Here is a 22,616-nt window from a genome sequence, read left to right as displayed (position 1 = left end):
CTCTAAAGAAACATGTGTAAAATGTTTGCAGATTTGCAGAGTCTGTCTGAGAAAATATGATTCTGTATCTAGAGACTCACTGCTCTGTATTACTGTGATTTAATACAGGATAGGGGCTTTATAAGCATACAGAAATACGCTGTATGTAGCAATAAAATCTATATGTAGTCATTTCCCAACGAGGTCTCATCTTTGTGTTCCCACAGCTCGGGAAATAGAGTTGGAAAGCAGACTGAGAATGAGCTTTATTTAACATTATTTATTTATGTTAAAGCAAATAAAATCATTAGAAAAAAAGACAAAAGTGTCAATTAATTAGCGTTGTTCTTTCTTACTCCTTTTTTCTGATTTTTTGAACTCATATGTATTGATTTTTCCAGCAATAAAGAAAACCAAAATGGGAAAAAATTGAGAGACAGTAATTTAACAAAAAGCTTTTATTATTTATGACACATTGCTCCAATCCCTTTTCAAGAAAAGGAGAGAGAGAAAGAGAGACAGAGACAGAGAGAGAGAGAGAGAGAGAGAGAGAGAGAGAGAGAGAGAGAGAGAGAGAGAGAGAGAGAGAGAGAGACAGAGAGAGAGAGAGAGAGAGAGAAACTACTCTTCGGGAGGAATAGTAGAGAGGAGAGAGAGAGCGCGTTCTCTCTCTCGTCTCTCTCTATCCCATACATACGAGCTATACATATAGCGCATCTCCACGCGGATAGCTCGCTCGCCATCTAGAGATGACGAGAGTAGAGAGAGAGAGAGAGAGAGAAGAGGGAGAGAGAGAGAGACGTAGAGCATTCCTCCATAGCTCCAGGGTGATGAAAAGGTTAAGCCTGCCCCCTCTCTGCTGCTCTCTCTCGGTTGCAGCCCCTCAGTGTGTCGCTGCCTCCTCCAGCAGCTCCCTCTTTACGCAGCAGCAGCTCCACACTCAGACCCAAACTTTACCTCGGTCTCTCCTCTCCTGTCTGCACCGCCTTCCTCCACCATATGTGTTTCTAGCTCCATGAACAGCTCCCCCGGACGCATGGAGATCTAACTTTTGGTCACTTGTGGAGTTGGCTGTATTGTTTTCTACACTCCCTTGGTTTGATGTCTGCTCATGCGTCGGGAATGCCATGGCCACTCCGAGCGCACAGCAGCAGCACCAGGATTATTTCAGGTCTGTGAGCAGCGAGTCCACCACCTACATGATGGTGCCGGCCGCCGGGCCCAGTGCGCCTCGGCGCCGGGAAGCACCGTCCAAAACCTGGGTGGCGATGGTGGTGATCGTGGTCGTGGTGCTGCAGATAGCCTCCACCACCGGGCTCTTCCTCTACCTGAACATGTCCATATCGCAGGTAAGGGGACGCATTTAAAGTCGCTGTATTTAACTGGGAAGTTTGGAGCACCTGAAAGTCGCTTTATGCACTTTTAGATTGATGCCAGAAAAACACAGCGTCTAGTCTATAGACTATAACTTTTTTTAGTGAGTATTTACGATGCATTGTTTCGCATTGACACTTGAGTTTAAATCACAGCTGAAAGTCGCCCGCATATGCACTTTAACATGTAGATAGATGCAATAAAAACGCAGCGAGTCGATAACTATTTTAGTGATTTAAATCCTTTCTGGAAGGAGTTTGGCTTTGTTCCTGAAGTTTCTCTATCTGATCCATATCGCAGCGAGAGTCTTTACGGTGCAATCCTGCAGACAAGTCGCTGTTTCGCATTGACACTTGAGTTTAAATCACCGCTGAATGTCGTATGCATTTTAACTCTTATCACGATGCTATAAAAACAGTTGTAATTATAAGTATTTTGTGATGAAGTTAAAGTTTCGTCAGTGGTGTAATTCATTTCTGGGAGAAGTTTGGCGAAGTTTCTAACTTGGAAAGCTGCTTTTCCTGGCTACACTTTTAACAATGAAATCCAGATTTTACAAGACACCTGGCAGAAAGAATTAGCAGTCTGTCTGTCAGTCTGATCGGCAGCGTTTATCTAACTAAATGGCTTAAAATTGCGTGCTTAAATGAACATATTGTAGCTATTTGGGCAGAAAGTAGTTGTAGATTGCTTTCTAGGAGGTAACAGATGTCGTGTGCAGAGGTGAAATATGCAGGTCAGTGCTGCAGTTTGGGTATTAACCCCCTGGGGTTTCATTTAAAAGCATTTCATCCCCTGGAATAAGACGATACTACTGCGCCTGTTGCTAGTTTTCAGCTGTCAAGACCTTTAAAGGGATTTTAAGTGTTTAATATCCTACAATCTTTGGAAGTAAGAGTGTTTTTCTGCCTTATTTGCACAGCTGAATAATACTTGCTCAGACATGAATTGCTGCTGTCACCGCTAAGTTAGCGTGTTTACTGAGTGTTGTCATTGAGATGTTGTTCAGTGAGTTCCAGCAGGGGAAATTACACACTGGCTAGTTAACTCAGCAACTTTCAAAAGCGTGTCATCATCTGTGTTGTATTATGTTGAGTGTGGGGAGGCATAAAAACCTGGGAGAGCTCCAGTGTCACGTCTCCTTCCTCCGTCAGGGAGCTGGTGTGGAGGATAAGCCTGATGCATTGTGATTTAAAAGTCACAGACACGATTGAATCTTAACGTGAGGTCAACAGCCAGCATATGGTTCCAGGTACACCTCACAGGATTGGGCACTTTGAAAACCTGCGGGGATGAAGTTTGAAACTGATGTATGAAGCTGATGATGTCTGAATTCCAGCAAGAGGCCTCTTTAAACTGTAACGCGACTCCTTTTCTATTGGGAGAGAGGAAACTACTTTCCTGTGCATCTCCACATGAGAGGGATACCTTAGCATCTCTCCAACACACTTTCTTTGGCAGACAACGCTAAATGTCCTCTGGAGAATAAGCAGACATCTGAGTTTCCTTAATGCTTTCACAGCTAGTGTTCAATCAAACAGCAGGTATACAGTTCATGTTTGAAGCTCGCTGCTTCTTTTATGGAGGAAGATGGATATTAATCAGGCTCTCAGTGTGAGGGGAACATTTTGGTTTACAGAAAGGAACACAGCTGTGCTTTTCTGGCGAGCCGTATCATTCTTTGCAATAACTGGAAACTGAGGGAGATGAGGATGCTTATTCTAAATGATTAGTTTTATCGGTTTGTCATGTTGGTAGGAGCGTTCACTTTGATCAGATGCCACATTTAATTGTAAAGCCTTAATTAACCGATTACGATGGTGAGTCATTGCATGCCTAGTGGAAACAACAGTCCAGGTATCCTTTGTGTATCACCAGTTATTGTTTTAATCTTCATGTAGAAGTGCAGATGTGGTTTTAATAGACTGTTCATACTAGGGCTGTGCGATTATGGCAAAAATCCTAATCACGATTATTTTGGTCAATAATTGATATCACGATTAATAAAAACGATTATCCATTTACTTTGAAAACATCCATTTATTGAAACAAAAATGTGAACAGTATGTTTTTAACAGTTGATTACCCTGAACTTTAAGTATAATTCAACTGAAAAACCAAAAAAAAAATATATATATATTAAATTTTTTTTTTTTTTTTATAAAAATAATAATCGTTTTATTTCGATTACGTTGTTTTCGTAATCGTTGCAAGCCAAAATCGTAATCGAGATTAAAATACGATTAATTGCACAGCCCTAGTTCATACCGCTCTAGAATAGATGCTTTTGTGTTAAAAAAGACAGGAAATACCCAGAAAGGGAGAATACAGGTTGGACATAATGTATATCTGTGACACAACATTATATTGAATATACCAGGAACACATGCTTCTCTATATGAAATGATTGATGACGTCTGCGTTTTGAAGCTGAGAAAAAGCAAGGAAACGTCTGTCTTGGATCATCGGAGAAAAGAGACACATTTGTGACATGTAATGTAAACATAAGAGGATGAAAACTGACTTAAATCACCCATTATTGTATCCACATTGTGTCAGGACAACCGACAAATGTTATTACCATTTGACCTGTATCTTTATGAGGTAAATGATATTAAAGGAAACGTAACAGAGTCTGCCTGCTTTCAATTCTCTCACTGGCAGAAAGCAACAATCCAGTCTCAGCAGATCAGATGTCTTTTTAAACTTTATGGGTTGGATAATAATAAGTTAAGATGTACATTTATTAGAACGATTAAAGTCTTAGTCTCAACTTTGAGCCGTCCGCCTCGCCCCAAAATGAAAAACATGGAGCTATGTATCAGCATGTGGGGAATCCCCTGGTTCTCATGCGAAGGCCGGCTATTTTTAATCTGGAAACAGGCCCTTCTTTGAATCTCAGTGCCGTTACACCCCATGCCAGCCTGGTAAAGACAAAAGACGGTGGGGACAATGAGCACAGCACAAAGAGGAACGCTCCGGTGTTGCCCCAGCGCTTCGGCATTCACAAACAAACAGAGACACACACATGTAAACAGAAGCCCCTCGGCTGGTTTGTTGTCCGTTGTTGCTGAATGAGGCAAGCCGGTTGTTTACTCTAAACATAAATATGCTTTGTGTCAGTAAACGTGAGACAGAATGGAGGTTGACGTGGACAAGCATTCCTCAGAGGCAGAAATAAATACATTGGTTGACTCACGTCCTTAATAAGTAAGGGACTTATCCAAAATGTCAAAAATATATTGTATTTCCTCTCGTCTTTATGTGCTTTTTAACAATATATATATACATTTTTGTTAAAGTGTGTGACATGTGGGTATTTTCTTGTGTGTGTGTGTGTGTGTGTGTGTGTGTGTGTGTGTGTGTGTGTGTGTGTGTGTGTGTGTGTGTGTGTGTGTGTGTGTGTGTGTGTGTGTGGTGTGTGTGTGTAATCAGCATTCCATTCTTTACACTTCATTGGTCCGCTCTATTATTGTTTGGGTTCACAGATCTGACCACCCTTACATGCAACAAAACCCCCTTGTGTGTGTGTGTGTGTGTGTGTGTGTGTGTGTGTGTGTGTGTGTGTGTGCGCGTGTGTGTGTGTGTGTGTGTGTGTGTGTGTGTGTGTGTGTGTGTGTGTGTGTGTGTGTGTGTGTGTGTGTGTGTGTGTGCACGTGTGTATGTGTGTGGTCTGTTCACACAAAAGAGGTGTCAGCTTGTCAGGGTGTGTGGAGATGAGTGTGTGGTCCGTTTGGCCAGTTCTTGTCTTTCCTATCTGTTATTGTGTGATTTAAGTGTGTTTTTATATTTATGATCCATGATCTCAGGCTTGGTTGTATCCACCCAGCATGAGGAGATTAGGAAAATCCTCAAAAATGTGTGCTGTGGGCAAAGAAACCAGAAGGTAAATTCAGTGTTATAGATCAGAACCAAAGGCAGATTTGAGATTGAATTAGAGTTCAGCCGCAGGAGGTTAAAGGTCAACGACTTTGAATTAGATGAGGTAATCAGGGTCATCTACCAGCCATATTGAAGATCGTCCATTCCTAACAACCATCAAATTAAATGTCAAAAGCCCACAGGCAACAGGACAACTGCTGGGAAATAGTGAGTCCTGAGGGCCTGGAAAACTGGATATTTCAACACTCCATAATATCCAATATCTCAGATGATATATAGTTTAACTTCCCGATATTCTAAATATACTTAACCGCCATACTCCTGACAAAATTCAAATTTCCCTTCCAGACCAATTAAGTGGTTTGTAGACTCAATTTCAGGCAAAAAAACCCACTTTATTTCACAGTTGAAAAGGGGAAAAACAATCTGTGAACAAACTTGGTTTCTTTGTGGCGTTTCTCCTTCCTGATAAAGATCCTGATAAGCACGAGGAGAGATATCGACATTTAATATGCACCACATGTCCCTCAGCGAGAATCTAAACAGGGACCTTTTGGCATCATGGCTACCATCTTCAACACAAGGCCACATATTGCTTGAATTGAAGAGTTGGCGACACATAACCTCAATCAGCGCCTTCAATTTAACCTGATAGCTACGATACCTGGTAGAAGGTCCGTCCACACACACACACACACTCAGCTTGTCCTCCCTCTCTGTGTGGCCTCAGCTGTTGTTGCCAAGAAATGTTCTGACGCTCCCTCCTATAGCGCAGTATAGAACAGTATATGGACTCCATGCTGTATATTTATCCCTGAGTTTCACACTGGATCAGGTTTTATTGGTGAAGGTGGAGGTCAACGTTAGAGAATCAATGGAGGTCCTAACAAGAAACGGCAATGTGTGTGTGTGTGTGTGTGTGTGTGTGTGTGTGAGATCATGCAGCGCGTGTGCATTACAGCGGGAGTGTGTGTGAAGGAGAGGAACTTTAACCTCTCGTCCACACACAGGTGCACGCACACACACACATGTTCATGATCAGAAACCAATTTAAAAGTTCAATCAAATCCTTCAATGCAAACATTTTGATTGAATTCATAGCAACTAATATACTTATGCAAACCTCCACACACCAGACTCCATTGCCAAAATACACATTTCCCCCCCCGCTCCTCTACCTCTCCATCACACCTTCCTCTCCCTGTCTTCTCCCCTCCTGCCCCCCCCGCTGACTGCTCTCTCTCTCTCTCTCTCTCTGTGTTATGGTTGAAGTCCAAATCTGGGAATCGAGTTACAGGCAGTTTTAGGGCTCGAGGGGGACGGACGAATATTTCAAGAGTGACACAAGCAGTTTTTTTTCTGTTCTTTTATGAGGTAGAAGTTGATAAGTTGGGTAATTATTTGGCAGGACAGAGTGTGTGTGTGAGTGAGTGAGTGAGTGTGTGTGTGTGTGTGTGTCTAAACAGGCCCTGGGCATGTCTCCAAAGATGTGTGAGGTGTTTATGTGGGTGTACTGTAACACACACAATGAACATATTGTGAGATACAAGAGGCTTAAATGTACATTATTGTAAACACACACGTATGGTTAATGGGAGAAGGTGGAAGACATTTATTTGGCCTCGCTTTAAGCCTCGTGTCCGCATGACTAAATGAAGAAGACAAGGCCAACATGACATCAACTGAGTCATTTCTGAATAACAGACATGTTGGATAATGCACGCTGAAAATCTGGCCATTTCTGCTGAAAATACCATAATCATTCATGACACTAGTTATTTTTAACCCCGTAAAAAGCACTTTTTAACTTGATGCATACTCTAAATCTCACATGATGTTCTCAGAAATTCATTTGTACAACTAAGGTAAGGTAGAAATAAAGAATACACATATATTGAAGTATTGTAAACTCATGATGGACTCATAGTGTGCAGCTGAGCGATGTTTAAAAAAAAAAAGTCCACTCAAGTTCCCAAAGTCTCCAAATACATAACGTTACATTTTGATTAACTGTGTGAACTCTACAATATTTTATTTTAAATAAATGGTATGGATGTTGGTAGTGAACTGATAGACCCAGAATACATGAAACTGTAGCAGAGTGTTGGTTTTATTTTCTGAAGGGTTATAACAACATAAAAGGGTGGGCTAAGGGGAAAGTCAAGAATTTAAGAAGCTGGAGTTTAGCATAACATATCGTTTATTTTACGCCCTGACCACCTCAGACGGTTTAAACCACAATGTGTACTTAGGTTTATGTACAGATTAAGCAACATATATGAACACAATATAAGGGGCATCCATTTGTTACGGTGCTTGTAGGTGGATGTTGTTACCTTTGGAAAGAGAAATGACAAGAAAAGACCACTTATTTGTATTTATCAGACATTCAGAGGTAAACAAAAGATATATTTTGCAAGAAAATGTGCTGTAAAAATCTAAAATGTCTCGGTTTTTATAAAGAAAGCTATTGATCCATATCTGTACATGTGGCTCATCATCTTTCCTTCTCCTGTTTCTCTCCGTTAAGTCATCTTGAAACCCTTCCCTGGGACAATATGTCTAGCGCAACAAGATAAGGACTTCATCTGTTATCAAACATGACATGTCTCAAAAGTCCCATAAATCAGAGAAGTTGAAGGAGATAAAAGATGAAAGTGCTTCCCCCAAAGAGAGATATTATTTGAGGGTTCAAAGAGAGGAGTGTGTGGCTATGCATATGTTATCTGATGGGGTACAGATATGCAGCCATACCACACACACACACACACACGGACAACCTTGGTTTCACAGCTTGACACATGAAAACAGGATATTTGCATTCCCACGTTGGAATGCTCATTAGGATGTGACTACAGCTGTGTGTGTGTGTGTGTGTGTGTGTGTGTGTGTGTGTGTGTGTGTGTGTGTGTGTGTGTGTGTGTGTGTGTGTGTGTGTGTGTGTGTGTGTGTGTGTGTGTGTGTGTGTGTGTGTGTGTGTGTGTGTGTGTGTGTGCTCAGTCAACATGGCTATAAAGTGCTGATAAATGCCATTCATAGGACTTTAGGTTGCTAATAGCTGAGCTACATGTGGTCACTGTCATCAGAGCTGATGCCTTGGGTTCACCTGTAATGTGTTATTTTGTTAATCACTATCTTAACATAGGAAGGACATTAATGAAGCTCTTATTTAACACATATTTTCTCGTCTAATACATCAGTTGCTTGGTTTAAAATGTGAGAAAAAAACATTCAAGAAGCTAAAAAAAAAGGTGTTAGCATTTATTTTGTAAACAGTGACTTAACGGAAAATAGTTGAAGCTTCATTTGACCAAAACAGTGGATTTAATCATTGTTCAACTATAAAATCAAAGTTATGGTCCAATAATCAAGAACAGTGGGACATAAAAATAAAGTTTTAGGTGAAGTAACACCTTTTAAACGATATCAGCTTTCCCTTCTTTGATCAGTCGAACAACATAAAAATCATTAAAATAGTGATTTAATACTTCCCCCATGGTCGGAAACGATTAACAAAGTGGTTTTGATGTACCTGAAACTGAGTTTCCTGGCATTGGATAAGTGTTTTTAGTACCTGTTTGTTAAATGATACAGACTTCGGGGCATATGGATGAGCTTTTACCCGTATACGACGTCGGATAATCTAAAAACGATGCCTGTGCATAAGCGCTCGGTTTCGGTAAATGAAAGGCTGCAGAAACCATTTTATAATGTATGGTGTTACTAGGAAACAGATGGTTAAGGATTGAATGTATCTAAATTGCAGAATGAAAGTTCAACAATGTGTTTGCCCCCCTGCAACGAAACATCCTTCCTCACGTTCATCCATCTTTGCTCATTTCAGATCTGTAAAATCTCCACATGGCTCCCATCATAGGAAACCAAATCCTTTCCATACTTGCTATAAGTGTGTCATATCAAAGGAAAGGTGGGGGGGGGAAAGCGTCTTAGCTCGGTTGGAACAAGCCCAATGTAACCATAGATAGACCTTGAGTTTGGTAAGGGGTTGTGTTAGAGGGAAAGTACAGACAAATTGGTTTTGGGTGTCTATGTGGTTTCTTAATCTCAAATTCCAATAACAAGTAGGCTTCCTGTAAAACCTGGAGTAATTGAATGCATCATTCCTATACAAATGCTTGAGTTTGCTGAGAATGAAAAACTTATATTCAGGTTATTTCAAAGCCATTGTTTGGCCATTGTCACCACCAGAGCTGAAATAGATTAACTGATTAGTTGATCAACAGAAAAAGCCATTTTGATTTCAAGCTAAGCTCCAGTCTCCTGTCATTTTTTGACTTTTCACTCTATTTGACAATGGATACACCAACACATTTTTCTGTTAACTCTGATTAATCAACAGCCCGAAGGTGAATTGCTCGTGAAAATACAATGGATGTTAGTTAAAGCTCTTGGGTGAATTTCAGACTTAGTTCTGGTACAAAGTATAGTTGAAATCGTATCCTAAGTAAAGTCTGTAATGCTCCTGGAAGTGCTGAGTGTGTGTGTGTTTATGAAGGCTTAATGTATGTGTCTTCATCGTAAAGGAGTACATTAAGTGAGTTATGTAGTCATGTATGGCTTTGTCCTAAAAATATGCATGAGTTTGCACGAGTATGCTACCTAATACGCCAGTGGTTTATTGGACGGAGAGTTCTCGGTTGGTCTAACATGATCTAACCCTGGCACCAGATGGACACACACACAGCATTTTCTCTCTGAACTCTCAGTAACAGGACCCTCCTGTACCTCCGTCAGCTCTCATTGCCGTAACAATTAAATAACCGGTGAAGTCTTTTCTTCGCTGTCGTTTAATCTCTCCCATCTTTTTCTATCTTTCCACCCACTCATGTCCAACAACTACTCCACAGACCTCAGTGTTGGCCGTCCTTTTGTCTGTCTGACTGAAGAACAAGACTGTGGTTTTTGGCTTTAAATGAAAGCCCATTGTAACCCTATCATCATTGCATTTATAGATCTTAAAACCACAGAAATAACAAAGAAACTGTATAAGTGATGTTCCACTTCCTCAGCTCTCCACTGGGCTCCAGGCTGAAGCAATTGTTTTGGCTTATTGTCTCACAAAATAACGCTGCCTCACTAAAAACGTTTAAGGTTGTTGGACATGTGCGATTGCAGGTCATCCATGAATCAAGTACTTAGCACATATTTGGCTTAGTCTGCAGCTGCTGAACGGAAAACCTTATTAAGAACAACTCTGGGACAAGAGAGGAAATCATGAACCTGTCAGGCAGGCGGTCAAAGCTTCCCTTCAGGCAGTGTTGTGTTTTTGGTAGAAGTTTTTTTCTGGTAAGAGTTAGAGGAAAGCAGGTTTTAGAAAGCAGATCTTGGCTCGATTGCTAGATTACACCATAAATGTGTCACTTTAGCGCTTAAGTAAATTAAACTTTGGATGAACTTTTCAATCGCATTGATGTTGGGAGGCGTGTGATGCAGTGGGTTGTGCGTTGGTGTTCGGATCAGGGGAGCACAGGTTCAAACCCCACTGCAGTCAGCATGTCGTTGTGTCCCTGAGACACTTCACCCCAAATTGCTCCTGTGGGGATTGTCCACAGTATTGAGTATGTTAGTCGCTTTGGATAAAGCGTCTAACAAGTGACATGTAATGTAATGTAATAATGTTGTTTATCATTTTGAAAGAAGCCTGTTGAATGTCTTGATATCATAGACGACTGAAATTCAACTCAAATCATGGCTCAGTTGGCCTGGATCTAAATGTAATACACTTTCCAGAGACAGCATACTGTACTTGTTTTGACCAAAGGACAGAAGTCATGTTTCCAGATATAGCTACTTGGCTGTCTTGGAGATGGCAATCTTTCATGAAAGTTATGAAAACAGTAGTCTGATGTAGGTTTGGGTTTCTGTGCTGACTGAAAATAAAAGATCTCAGGCCTTGCTGCTTCCAAAATATTATGATGGGAGGGATCGGCGGAGAAACATCTAGATAGGGTTAGGGTTTGGTACTAACCCTAACCCTAACCTGTGAGTGAGAGAGGTTTTAAAAGGTTGGAAAGTCTTCCGGCTTATTTTTGTGTTTTCCCTCCTAATTCTGCAGGGGTGTCTGGACCAAAATACTCTGAAAGAAATACTCTACAGCCAATGGTTAAGTTATTACAAATCCATCCTAAGGGCGCATGCATATAGCGATCAAATTCCATGGCAATCTATCCAATGGTTAGTTAAAGTGGACCTATCATGCTATATTTGAATAATATAGTGTAGGACCATACCTATATAAGGCATATTTATACTTTTTTTTTTTCAAAATACCAAACAGATCATGCATTTTAGCCATGCCTCATTTTGCTCAATTTGACATTTTTTAGCTCTGTTTTAGCAAGGGCAGATTCTGTGAGAACAGCACCACCTACAGGCCTGGCATATGTACTACAGCGTCTCCAGCGCTTTCGAACGGCAATGGCCGTGGCTGTCTCCTCCTGATTGGTGGAGTTGGCCCAATAGCCGTAGCGCCACCGTCCTGACGTCAGGACAGTGTTCAAATCTGGATCAGTTTTTATCAGATCCGTTGCAGCCCCCTTTTTTAGAGATTTGGGTATGGAGGAAAATAGAGAGGGTTGTGTTTTCTGACACTTGGTGAGTTCCCTGGAACACCGGGGACACATATTCATGTAGAAAAGACGTACAAAAGTGCATTTTGCATGATAGGTCCCCTTTAAATATATTTAAAAGTATATGCATATATGCTGCTGGCATGTCTCAGTGTTTCAAGAATCTGAGAGCAAATGTCCCAAAGTAATGAGCTCAATTGACAACATGTTTTTTTCATGGAGGGACTTTTTTGGTTGACAGTAAGATTTGATTAACTGAATTAACTTCCTGCTGTAGATTCTCGGAAAGGTTACGGTATCTGTAAACAACATAATAGTGGCAAAGAATCCCATCCATTTGAATAGAAACAGGTTCTCCCGCTTTTAAGAGATGGCAAATGTGTGAGCTGGCAGCATTCAATGCTTCTCATGAAATGCCGTTGCTCAACACGCTTCACAAATCCCATGTTGATTGTTTTGATTGAAATGCACATTGAGGTCACATCAACACACGCAACCACAAAAAAAGGCTTTTTATGGTGTAATGCTGTTGTGGCTTTGAAATACAACCAAAGCAATCAATTTAGTTTGACCAAAGAATGTGCGACTGAATCAGCTCACAAGTGAAATGACTAACACATTGCAAATACAATATCTGAAGAAAACGTGGGGGATCAATCCTCTTGAGAAATATGTTTGTCGTGACACCAATATGCCCCACACTCAATCCCCCATTTACTGAATGTTTGACTATTTGTACTGCAATTGAACACATCAAAACAAACCTACATGCTGAGCTCATTTCTCAGGAAGCAATCTGAACCTTTAATCTGCTTCCATTTCAAGGAGCCTCATTCTCAGTCATGGTGGTATTGGCAGATAACGATAACCTCTGACCTGTTGTCAAGTCTCGTTAAAGTCTGACACGATAAAGTTAATGTGTGGTCATTTAAAGGGTTGTCTCTAATACTGGCATATGTAATAATTGATGAAAACTCTTCATGACAGTGGGTACAGTCTACCTTGCTAGAAGAGTGTTTTGTGATGAAGAAGTACGTCTTTTTGAGAAAGTAGTTCATTTAAATTCTCTGTTATTTGTACATTACATTTGAGCTAAAGTAAGGGAGTTGTGCCTTAGGTGAAAGAGTGTAGAGAGAGCATTTCCCTGAAGGCAATTGTGTTTATTGTAGCTGGTGACAGCATGGTCTGCCATTCTGCAAAATGAGTAGCTACACAAACACATAAGAAGGATGTAAATAGGTATTACAGTGCACTTTAAAAATAGTTTTTAACCCTGGGCTAAACAGTTAAATGCACTTCTTAGCATTTGGTGTTTTCCCTCTCCTTCTTGTTGAGCCTTTCTCTCACAATAACCCTAAAAATAATTCAAAACCTTTTGTCTTAAAAATAACCTGTGCGGTCATTGGAAGTGCCGACTTTCTTTCTTTCTTTCTTTCTTCTTGTGGAGACGTCTGGACCCCACCAGAGAAAACATAACAGCTTCAATGTGTGCGAGTACAAAAACACTTGAGACAGAGGCCTCACTTGAGTCATACTTGCTCAGCACCTCAACACAAAAACTCAGACAGGCAGTCACAGTGCCCACCCATGCTGGACCTGCCCACCCACAGACACCAAGAGGACCCCACAGCAGCAGGACGACCTAAACTACCACTTTTGGAAACTTCAGATTGATTGTATTTCGGTCAAGTGTTTGCAGTAGTCCTACCATTTTCGTAGCTTTAATAATATATATTTTCCCAAATGAATGGATCAGCAAATGGTGGAAAATACATCTTGTAGGTGAAGTTGCTTGAAGGAGACTTGCTAAGTGACTCATTGGATCAAAAAGACTAGTTGTATAACTACAGATAAACACATACAGACACCAAGAGGACCCCACAGCAGCAGAAAGACCTACATGACCACTTTGCTTTATGAAAAACTCATCTGAATAGGTGAAGTTGCACGAAGTAGACTTGCTAAGTTGATCAAGAAACCATTTGTATAACTACAGCTAAACAATTTAAGGTAAAGGACTACAAATTATGTCCAGTTATTTTCGTTTTTAGATCGATTGTCTTTGAGTAACCATTAGAAGTGTAGACATAGAAGTCGATATAGATCCCATGATGCGTCAACATGTCAAGATAGACCAAGAAATGCAGCTTTCTTTGCTCGAGATCTGGTCAACACAACAGACATATCTTTTGTGACCAGTTAAGGAGGTATTTGTGTTCCAGTCATCCGTCACTGGTAAATATTTAACATGGACCACACAAAGAAAAACCCTCCAGTATCTAAAAATTGACTCCAGGTGTAAACATGACTATTTCTGTTGATTATAGCCTTTATGTGGCGTGTGGCGCAGTGGGTAGGGCGTTGGGGAGCACAGGTTCAAACCCCACTGCAGTCAGCATGTCGTTGTGTCCTTGAGACACTTCACCCCAAACTGCTCCTGTGGGGATTGTCCACAGTATTGAGTATGTAAGTCGCTTTGGATAAAAGCGTCTAACAAGTACCATGTCATGCATGTACTGTTATTTACAATGAATTACAGATGAATAGAAGTCGTATGAATGTGTTTGCTATTAACTCGGTGCGCTATTTGTCATCTGTCCACCTTCGACCACCTTAGAAGATCAAGACATGCATTTATCGTCTTTTATTGTGACTTTCATAGCCTGCACGATGCAGCAGAGCTTATTTATCTTCCTTTGAGATCTCTCTGTGTCTCGATCACATCAACGCAGTCGCCTCAGGCATTTTCATTGGTATGTGTGCACAGGTGAGAAACTGGAAAGTCCTGACCTCTTCTTGCTCTTGTCTTTTTCTCTTCCCGGTTCTAAACCACATTAAGAGAAACTTAACCCTTGGAATATGAGCGAACGTTTACGGCTGTACTCTAAATGCCAATAACACAGATAACACAGCTCACAGACCCATAAACAGTTACATCAAGATAAGATAACAACTCTCTTTTTATCTAAGCAGTAACATTGTCGATTGTTTTGAGGCACAAGGAAGTTAAAATGAAAGAAAGAAAGAAATGACCGGAATATCAGCGGCAGGTCCACCCTCTTTAAACATTATTTAAACTGGAGGGAATCCAAAACAGCAAAATTGACAAAGAGAGGTCATAGTTCCTCACGCAAACACAGGGAGTGGTTTTCTGATGTCTTACTGGGAGGTTCTGTGCGCTGAAATTAACACTTACATAAATGCATCGACGCAATCACGTTGCATGCATAGATTTGCATCGCAGCACGCATGCATGCAAAAAAATCGAATCACTCGTTGGATCACTCGGAGCATTCCTCAGCACCGAGGGAAGCTAACTTGTTTACACACACACACACACACACACTAACACACACACACTCTGTCGCAAAGGAAGTAACCGATGCCAGTAATGCCATTAAGGCTCGTAAGCAGAAGCAGGCTATCTTCTAGACAGAGTGAAAAAAGGACAGCATATGTGGACCATATGTTAAGTTTGACGTCCAAGAGGAATCCCCACCTCCAGCTCATTATCGAATACTTTTTAGATGACAGTGTAAGTGGATGTTGAGATTATGTGTGTCCACTCTGCCAAGGAGGTTGTGTTTTTGATTTGGTTTGTGGGTTCTCTGTCAGCAGGATATCAGAAAAAGTACTGAGTTGATTTTCATAAAACTTGAAGCATGGTCCAAGAAAGACCCCATCAAATCACGGGGGGCTAATTAATGCAACCATTTGAACCCAATGCCCTTCTAGTTTACTATAAATGTGTGTCCGAACCATTTGATCTTTATTATGTCTGGTGATAAAAAATACTTACATTTTACAAGGACCTTCAAAGCCGCTTGTTTACGGTTGTGTTGAAGCGATTATCATCATTAATGTTGTTGTACGTAAGTTCAAAGACACAGGATTGGGAGTGAGGTCATTGTAACAAAAATCCTGAATTGGCGGGTTTTACTGGAAACGGTTTGGTTGACATTATGAAGTCTTAATCGTTCCCTTAATCAGCTACAGAGCGCTCACTGTTGGGCTTTGTCACACGGTAATTTAAGCATGAAAGAACTGAAACAAAAAGACCCCAAAAATCTTCTGAAACTGCATTTGCTGTTCATGATGAAGACTCTTGCACTGTTGCACTCTGGGGAATTAGGGTCAACTATCATCGTCCGTGAATCACTAACTTGTTATTTTTAGAAGAGTTACTCTCTGTTCAACTCATCAGAAGTCGTGTCTCTGCATTTTAAAAGCACCTGCTGCTGTTATCCGGGCAAATTGACAAAGACCAAACATACATTCCCAGATGACTGGCGTTTCAAGGAAAGACAAGTGAGCCATTGAGAAGGGGAAATAGGAGGTAGAGTGAGGAAGTAGAGGATCAGTTTTGGTGGTTTTTAATCACCTTAGGCCAGGGCCAGGACGTCCTCAAGTTTCACGACGATCCGCAATTTGAGATTAAACCAAGCCTGGTGTCATTTTCTTATACATCCCGAGCAACACACAGACACAAGCAATCGATAATGAGCCTTGTATAGGAGTTAACCACGCATCAAACACTGTTATTAGTTGTTGATACACACTTTTCATTTGATAATGGCTCTGTCTTTGTCTACAGAGTGGCTCCATGAAGCAAAGTGAAGCTGGCATGTGAGGCCAGGCCAGGACGCTTGAGGTTTCCTGAACCCATGTTAAATTCGGTGGTTTCTATTCCCCAATCCTCTAATGATCGTGCATTTGGCTCAGATTGAAGAAATACTCCCCTGAAAGCTCTCCCGTGTGTGTTCTGCGCTCTGGCAGTGTTTTTTGGGGGTCTGTCTTTTGAAAGCAGACAAAAACTTGGCCGGCACCGAGATATGAGGTACTGTAGAACCTCGAGTATACCCACTGTTCGTAATCAAAATAAAACGCTTTGTGTTTTTCCATCGTAAATACATTTTTGTACGGTTGGCAATCAAAAAAGTTCTCGGCCAGATTGCTCCTTACTGTGATGGATTGCAGGGGAAAGCTGTTGGTCATTAAAGTGAAGCGAGGATGAATCGGACAGCTTTAACAAATAAATCAAAGCTGGCACTGCGCTGGCTGTCTGCCAGAAAACACCCTGCAGCGCTGGAGGCATGATGAATTTAGCACACATGCATTTACATTAAATACCTTCACAAATCATGGATACAAACCCATGCACGCACATAAACACACACGTATGTTGTCACATAAAACTTTACACGGACTCATTCTCACCCTTGCACACATACCGCACACAATTACCAGAAGCTTGTATGTTCATGCAAACACTCGAGTCTCAGTGCAGGTTTTAACGATCGCTCTGGGGCACTTTACACAGAAAAGTGTAAATGTCTGAGTGGAGATGAAGAGCCAAACACACTCGCCTAAGTCTCATCTTAACAGGAAAACAGTTGTAGCTTAAATGCAAAACTCATAAATCACCAGCACAGCTACTTCATAATAAACTAAAATCAGGTTTTCAGACTATTTGAGAGTTTCTAAATCTGTCTTTCATCAGTCGTGGTATATCCAAAACCACATAAATGCTGATCATGACTCCAATTGGACTGGATCAGGAGAAAGAGATGAAGCGTTACTTAGTACAAGTTGGAAAAAATATACCAAGGATAATTTCATTTGCGTACAAAAACTATGTGGGTTGAATTAAAAAAAAGGAATTCCAGACGGAGACGTTATTGTGACTTCTTTAGGTCTCACATTTTAAGTCAATGTATGTTTTCCCCTGGTATGACCCTTCACTTGTTCTTCCTGACTCAAGACAAGTTAAATGTGAGTTTGACATTCATTTACACACAGCCTTGTAGTACAGTATATGTTTGGCAGTCCAACAGATTCTCCTCCACACAGTAAGGCACAGGCTGTGGTCTCGCAGCACGGTGTAACTCAACATAATGAACCACGTCTGAGTTTGTGTATCTCCCTGCCTGTGTGTTTGGGTAAAGAGATTTATTATGTGCCTCTGCTAACAAGCCCTCAGCTGTTATTTCACCCCCGCTCTCTTTGTCATTGTCTGTTTCACCACAGAGTAGCGAGAGTGTACTGAAACACAGCCAACTCTCTGCCTCTCTTTACCTCTGTGCCCACTGTTCATCCCCCGACACACACACACATCGAAAAACACACACACACACACTCTTGGTCCAGACCTCTGGGCTGCGGGATTTGAGTTACGTGGTCACCTTCTCCTCTTCCTAATCCCTTCAAATTAGAGTTTTGGACTGCCAAGGAACTCCCAGACGAGCACACACACACACACACACACACACACACACACACACACATCATTGTAGCCGAGTTTCCAAGTGGCCCTCTGAGATATTCTTTTCAGGGTTTGGTGTCCAGCGAGCAAACACACACTGTTGCACATACACACTTGGGGGCAGGCCACACACACACATAGAGTCAGGGTTTAGTTTAACACACACACACACACACACACACACACACACACACACACACACACACACACACACACACACACACACACACACACACACACACACACACACACACACACACACACACACACACACACACACACACACACACACACACACACACACAGGGAGGGAGGGGACAGTGAAGCATTGTTCGGAGCTTCCTGAGAGAGTCGGCATCAGGATCACAGGAGCTCTGTCAGCCCGGACCCTTCCTCTCTCTCTCTCTGGAGCCCGGCATCACCACATGTACTCTGGATAAAACACTGCATAGATCACGCAAGTGTGTGTGCGTGTGTGTGTGTGTGTGTGTGTGCGCGTGTGTGTGTGTGTGTGTGCGATGGTTCCCAAAAGCAGACCAACAGGGACGATCCCAGGCCAGCTCTTGTATTTCGACAACAGTAGTTATGATCTACGAGTGATTAAATATTAGGTCCAAGGCTCTAAAATATGTTCTGACAGCATGAGAAACTTTTTCTAATATTTTTGCTTCTTTTGGCTCCAAAGGTTCTGCAGTTCATCGCAAAACAGATTCATCAGGTTTGAATGAGGTGTCAGCATGATGTATAAAAACAAAACATCATACAACTCCAGGAATATGTTTTTCCAAATCCAACACGAGAACAATTAAGATATCAAATCACAAGAAATGAACATTGTGGAAGTCTCAAATTAGTAGAAATGTGATATGTAAAACACCAAATATTTAGACAGTAACACAGAGAATCTAAAAAGCATTTGTTACAGTACTTAGTTACAGAGGGAAAACTGTCCCGTTTTTGCCTGTTAGTTAATTGACCACAAATGAAAAAACTAACGTCAACATGACCGCCTAAACCACAGGCTTTTAAAATCACCTTAAAGCTCCTCCATTCTGTCCGTAAATAAAATAAATTACTTTAAACGAGACATTTCGAAGGGGAAAAACCAAATGGTATGTCCACTGACAATGATATATACATACACACTCCAAAGTCACGCACTCTCAGTTAACCTTCTTTTAAAACACAACGGAGAGTAACATGAGGTCTTGTGTGTGTCTGAATGTGTTCAGCATGTGTGTTAGCCTGCGTTCGGCCCCATGGACTCATTATGGCGCGGGGGGGGGAGGGGGAAATACAAGTCATCGATGTCAGCGCTCTGAAAAATACACCACTCAGGGGACGAGTTACACAGACGAGAATATAGCAGTTATTTGTCCAATAAAAAGGCAGCGAGCAGATTATGGATTACAAGCAAGGATTACAACCAACTTTTGTTTGGGAATAAAAAGTACTTGATCAAGTTTTTGTCAGAAATAATATCAATTTTCACACAGAGGGGATATTTTTTGAAGGTTGAGGCCGGACCCGCTGTCAGCTTTCCGTTGAGTCATGTTTCCAAATTGATAGCCAGTGGGGCCAGTGTTGCAATTTCAAGAGTGGAGTAAGGACTTGGCGCAGAAAAACTGCTGTCAGAGGAGCACTCAGCGGAGAAGAGGGAGGGTCTTCCTCTCACTGTTGATGTTAAAAACCTGTGGAGCTCCCAGGGTTTTTGTAGAGTTGAGAGTCCCCCCCCCCCCTATCTCTGGAGGCTTGCAGGTCTCTACTGGTTTCCACACATTTTCCTCTCTGCTTTCCAACCAAACCAAGGCCTCAAAGTGAAGGACATAGCTCACATAATCACTTGAATATCAAATCAAATCAAAATGTATTATTGCCCCAAATCACAAGAAAGGGCTGTCCAAAGCAAACACAAAAACAAAATACAAACGTCATAGCATAAGAATTATAAAAACATTATACCTCAACATTAGTATTGCCATGTGATGAAAGCATGTGACTGATAGTGATGGTAATGTTGAAACTAGGTGATGGAAATTAGTTTTACAAGGAAGACAGATGGGAAGAAATGGGTTTTCAGTTTGCTTTTAAAGAAGTCAACGGATGAACGGATATCAGTTCCTTGGCCTCAAAAAAGGAGCGTTGGATATTGTTATGAAGCAAATCAATGCCAGGATGATGTCTTGTCACGCCGCTAACTGCTCAGCACATGCAGAATGTGGCTTTTCAGGGTTTTGGTAGGATCAGACAGTGGATGAAAAACCAAGGAAAAGATCGTGCCGGGAGATTTGGAGAAGTATTTGTGCCGACCGTTACTATTGGATACAGACTAACTGCTGAGAGACAGGCTAAACTAAATGTGATTTGACGTCAAAATGTGCTTCTGTCAGTGGGTTGAACTCAAACAGGCTGTGTGGCTCGAGCTCTGTTGGCCCGCCATCTTGTACACTAGACTGAAACACATCGACAACTATTGTATTGATGGCCTCAAAATGTCAATTGCGCCAAAATTGCTTTTGTCATGATGGCAATACAACCTCTTTTTGATGTTGCGCCACCAACATTTCTTTATGTGGTTTTGAGCGAAATGTCTTGGAGCAACACTTTTGTTCCTTTCAAAGAGATCGTTCTTCTCAAAATATGGACTAATTACGATGTGTGTGTATTCATTAAAAGGCATGAGTCACCCTTTCAGGACTAGGCAACAAGTTCAAACTTATGTCATGTGACCTAGTTCGCTTTTCCGTAAGCGCCCGTCTTCCCCGCTTGGTTTAAACTAATTGATTCTTGGTATATCCAAACCACATACATGCTGATCTCGACTCCAATTGGATCGGATTATGAGTTTTCCACCCTCTTTTTATGTGGCGCCAACCGATATGTGGTTTTGAACGAAATGTCTCAACAATGGACCTTTCAAAGAGATCTTTCTTCTGACATTCCCAATACCAAAAAGCATTCTTTTACCCCCAACAGATAACAACATCTCTCACTTTCTCTACTTGGTGGAAGTTTCCCTGAGCCCCCTGAAGCCTGAGAAAAGTGAATCAACGTGATGATGTTTCTCTGCATAGCTTGGTTTAGCCTCTGGCCTTGTCTCCGTAAACTAATGGAGCAGAGAGTTGTCTCCTAATCTTGTTCTAAGCTTAGTGCAGTGATGGGAACAAGCTTTTATTATCTGCTCACTACTGTGGATGAGACGCTCCATACCGGCCTTGTCACAACGTAATGGACACACACACACACACCCACGCACACATGAAAGCCCTATTAAGTCTAACCTTTTATGCTCACATAAGACACTCCTTAATAACAATGAATCCTTCGTGCAGAACCACCTAAGCAGGGAGTGTGTTTTGGCAGAGGCGCCGGGGGGGAAATGAAACCGACTTTCACTCCATTTGTTGCTCAGATTCACTCATCCATGTTTGAACCTCCCCAAAACGTCTGCCAATGTTAACTGTCATCACAAAACAACTCTCTGAAAGACAAAGTGTCTCTGCCAAGATGCAACTGTCAGCAGTTTTTTTTTTACTGGGAAGAGAACTGATTGTATGCAGATGATTTATTACTGTGCATTGTGCTTTGTTTTCTCACTGAAGGGCAATAAAGAGTATATGGTTTGTGAGTCCTTGACAGGGTTGGAAAGGTTCGTATGTTATACTGCTATGGGTCCACATTTCAAAGTGAGATATTGTATTTAAGATGACGACAGTATGTGCATCCAAAACATGATTAGCTTGTAGAATATGATGCATGTTACAAGTTAAAATGACCAACAGTATGAAAATGGAGTGAAATCAGCTTCACCTCAACAAGAAACTACGTTCAAATGCAAGACATTCACCTCGACTGGAGTGACTTTCACTTCAATTGCAGTTTTTTTAAGTGTAGATATTATATCTTCAGTCAACTTTAATACATTAAATTGTTCGTCAGAGACAAACGTGTCTTGAATTTGAATTGATTTTCTAAACCAATGGAGAATACGGCTTTAAATGGGGCTTTAATAGTAAGGATTGTTCCATTCACACTGAATTTTTTTTTAAATCTTTGCCCAAATTAAATTTACGATCCCATGTGCAGAAGCATCTCTGCCAAAAGGAAGGCGTAAATCCTAACCTCAGACTGTAAAAAATGTACATTTTTCAATGTTAGGTCGTTTGTCCATCTCATCTTTTTATGAGGACAGATCAAACACGTATAATAAATTCAGCGGTCTTGCAACATTTAGAGAAAGTAAGGTTCGGTTAGGGAAATCCTTATTTGACATTGTACTAGGGCTGTCCCGAATAAAAATGTTCGGGTTCTGGATATTCGGTAGTAATCAGCAGCGAACCGCTTCAACACGTGTATTTCGGTTTATTCACGGTATTCATTTTGTTATTCTACAGTATTGTTGTTTTATAGTTATTTGTTAATGTAACCCAATTTGTGTTCTTTGAAATTGAAAAGGATATTGCATTGTGTTTGTTACTTTCGTTGCAGTTGTATACGTCTTAAGTGTAATTTGGCTTGGCTTCCTATTT

General features: G+C 41.2%; 1 protein-coding gene across 1 annotated transcript in view; it reads left to right on the top strand.

The window, feature by feature from the left end:
• Positions 1–798: 798 nt before the first annotated feature.
• Positions 799–22,616, top strand: part of LOC117494642 (tumor necrosis factor ligand superfamily member 10-like) — a 61,397-nt gene continuing 39,579 nt past the window's right edge. Inside the window, exon 1 of the mRNA XM_034145574.1 lies at positions 799–1,328. Coding sequence (XP_034001465.1) covers positions 1,107–1,328 — 222 coding nt within the window. The 5' untranslated portion in view covers positions 799–1,106. The remainder of the gene's footprint in view (positions 1,329–22,616) is intronic.

The sequence above is a fragment of the Trematomus bernacchii genome, unplaced genomic scaffold (genome assembly GCF_902827165.1).
Source record: "Trematomus bernacchii unplaced genomic scaffold, fTreBer1.1, whole genome shotgun sequence".
NCBI classification, from domain to species: domain Eukaryota; kingdom Metazoa; phylum Chordata; class Actinopteri; order Perciformes; family Nototheniidae; genus Trematomus; species Trematomus bernacchii.
Note: the sequence above shows the minus strand (reverse complement) of the source record. Positions and strands in the feature narration are given on the sequence as shown.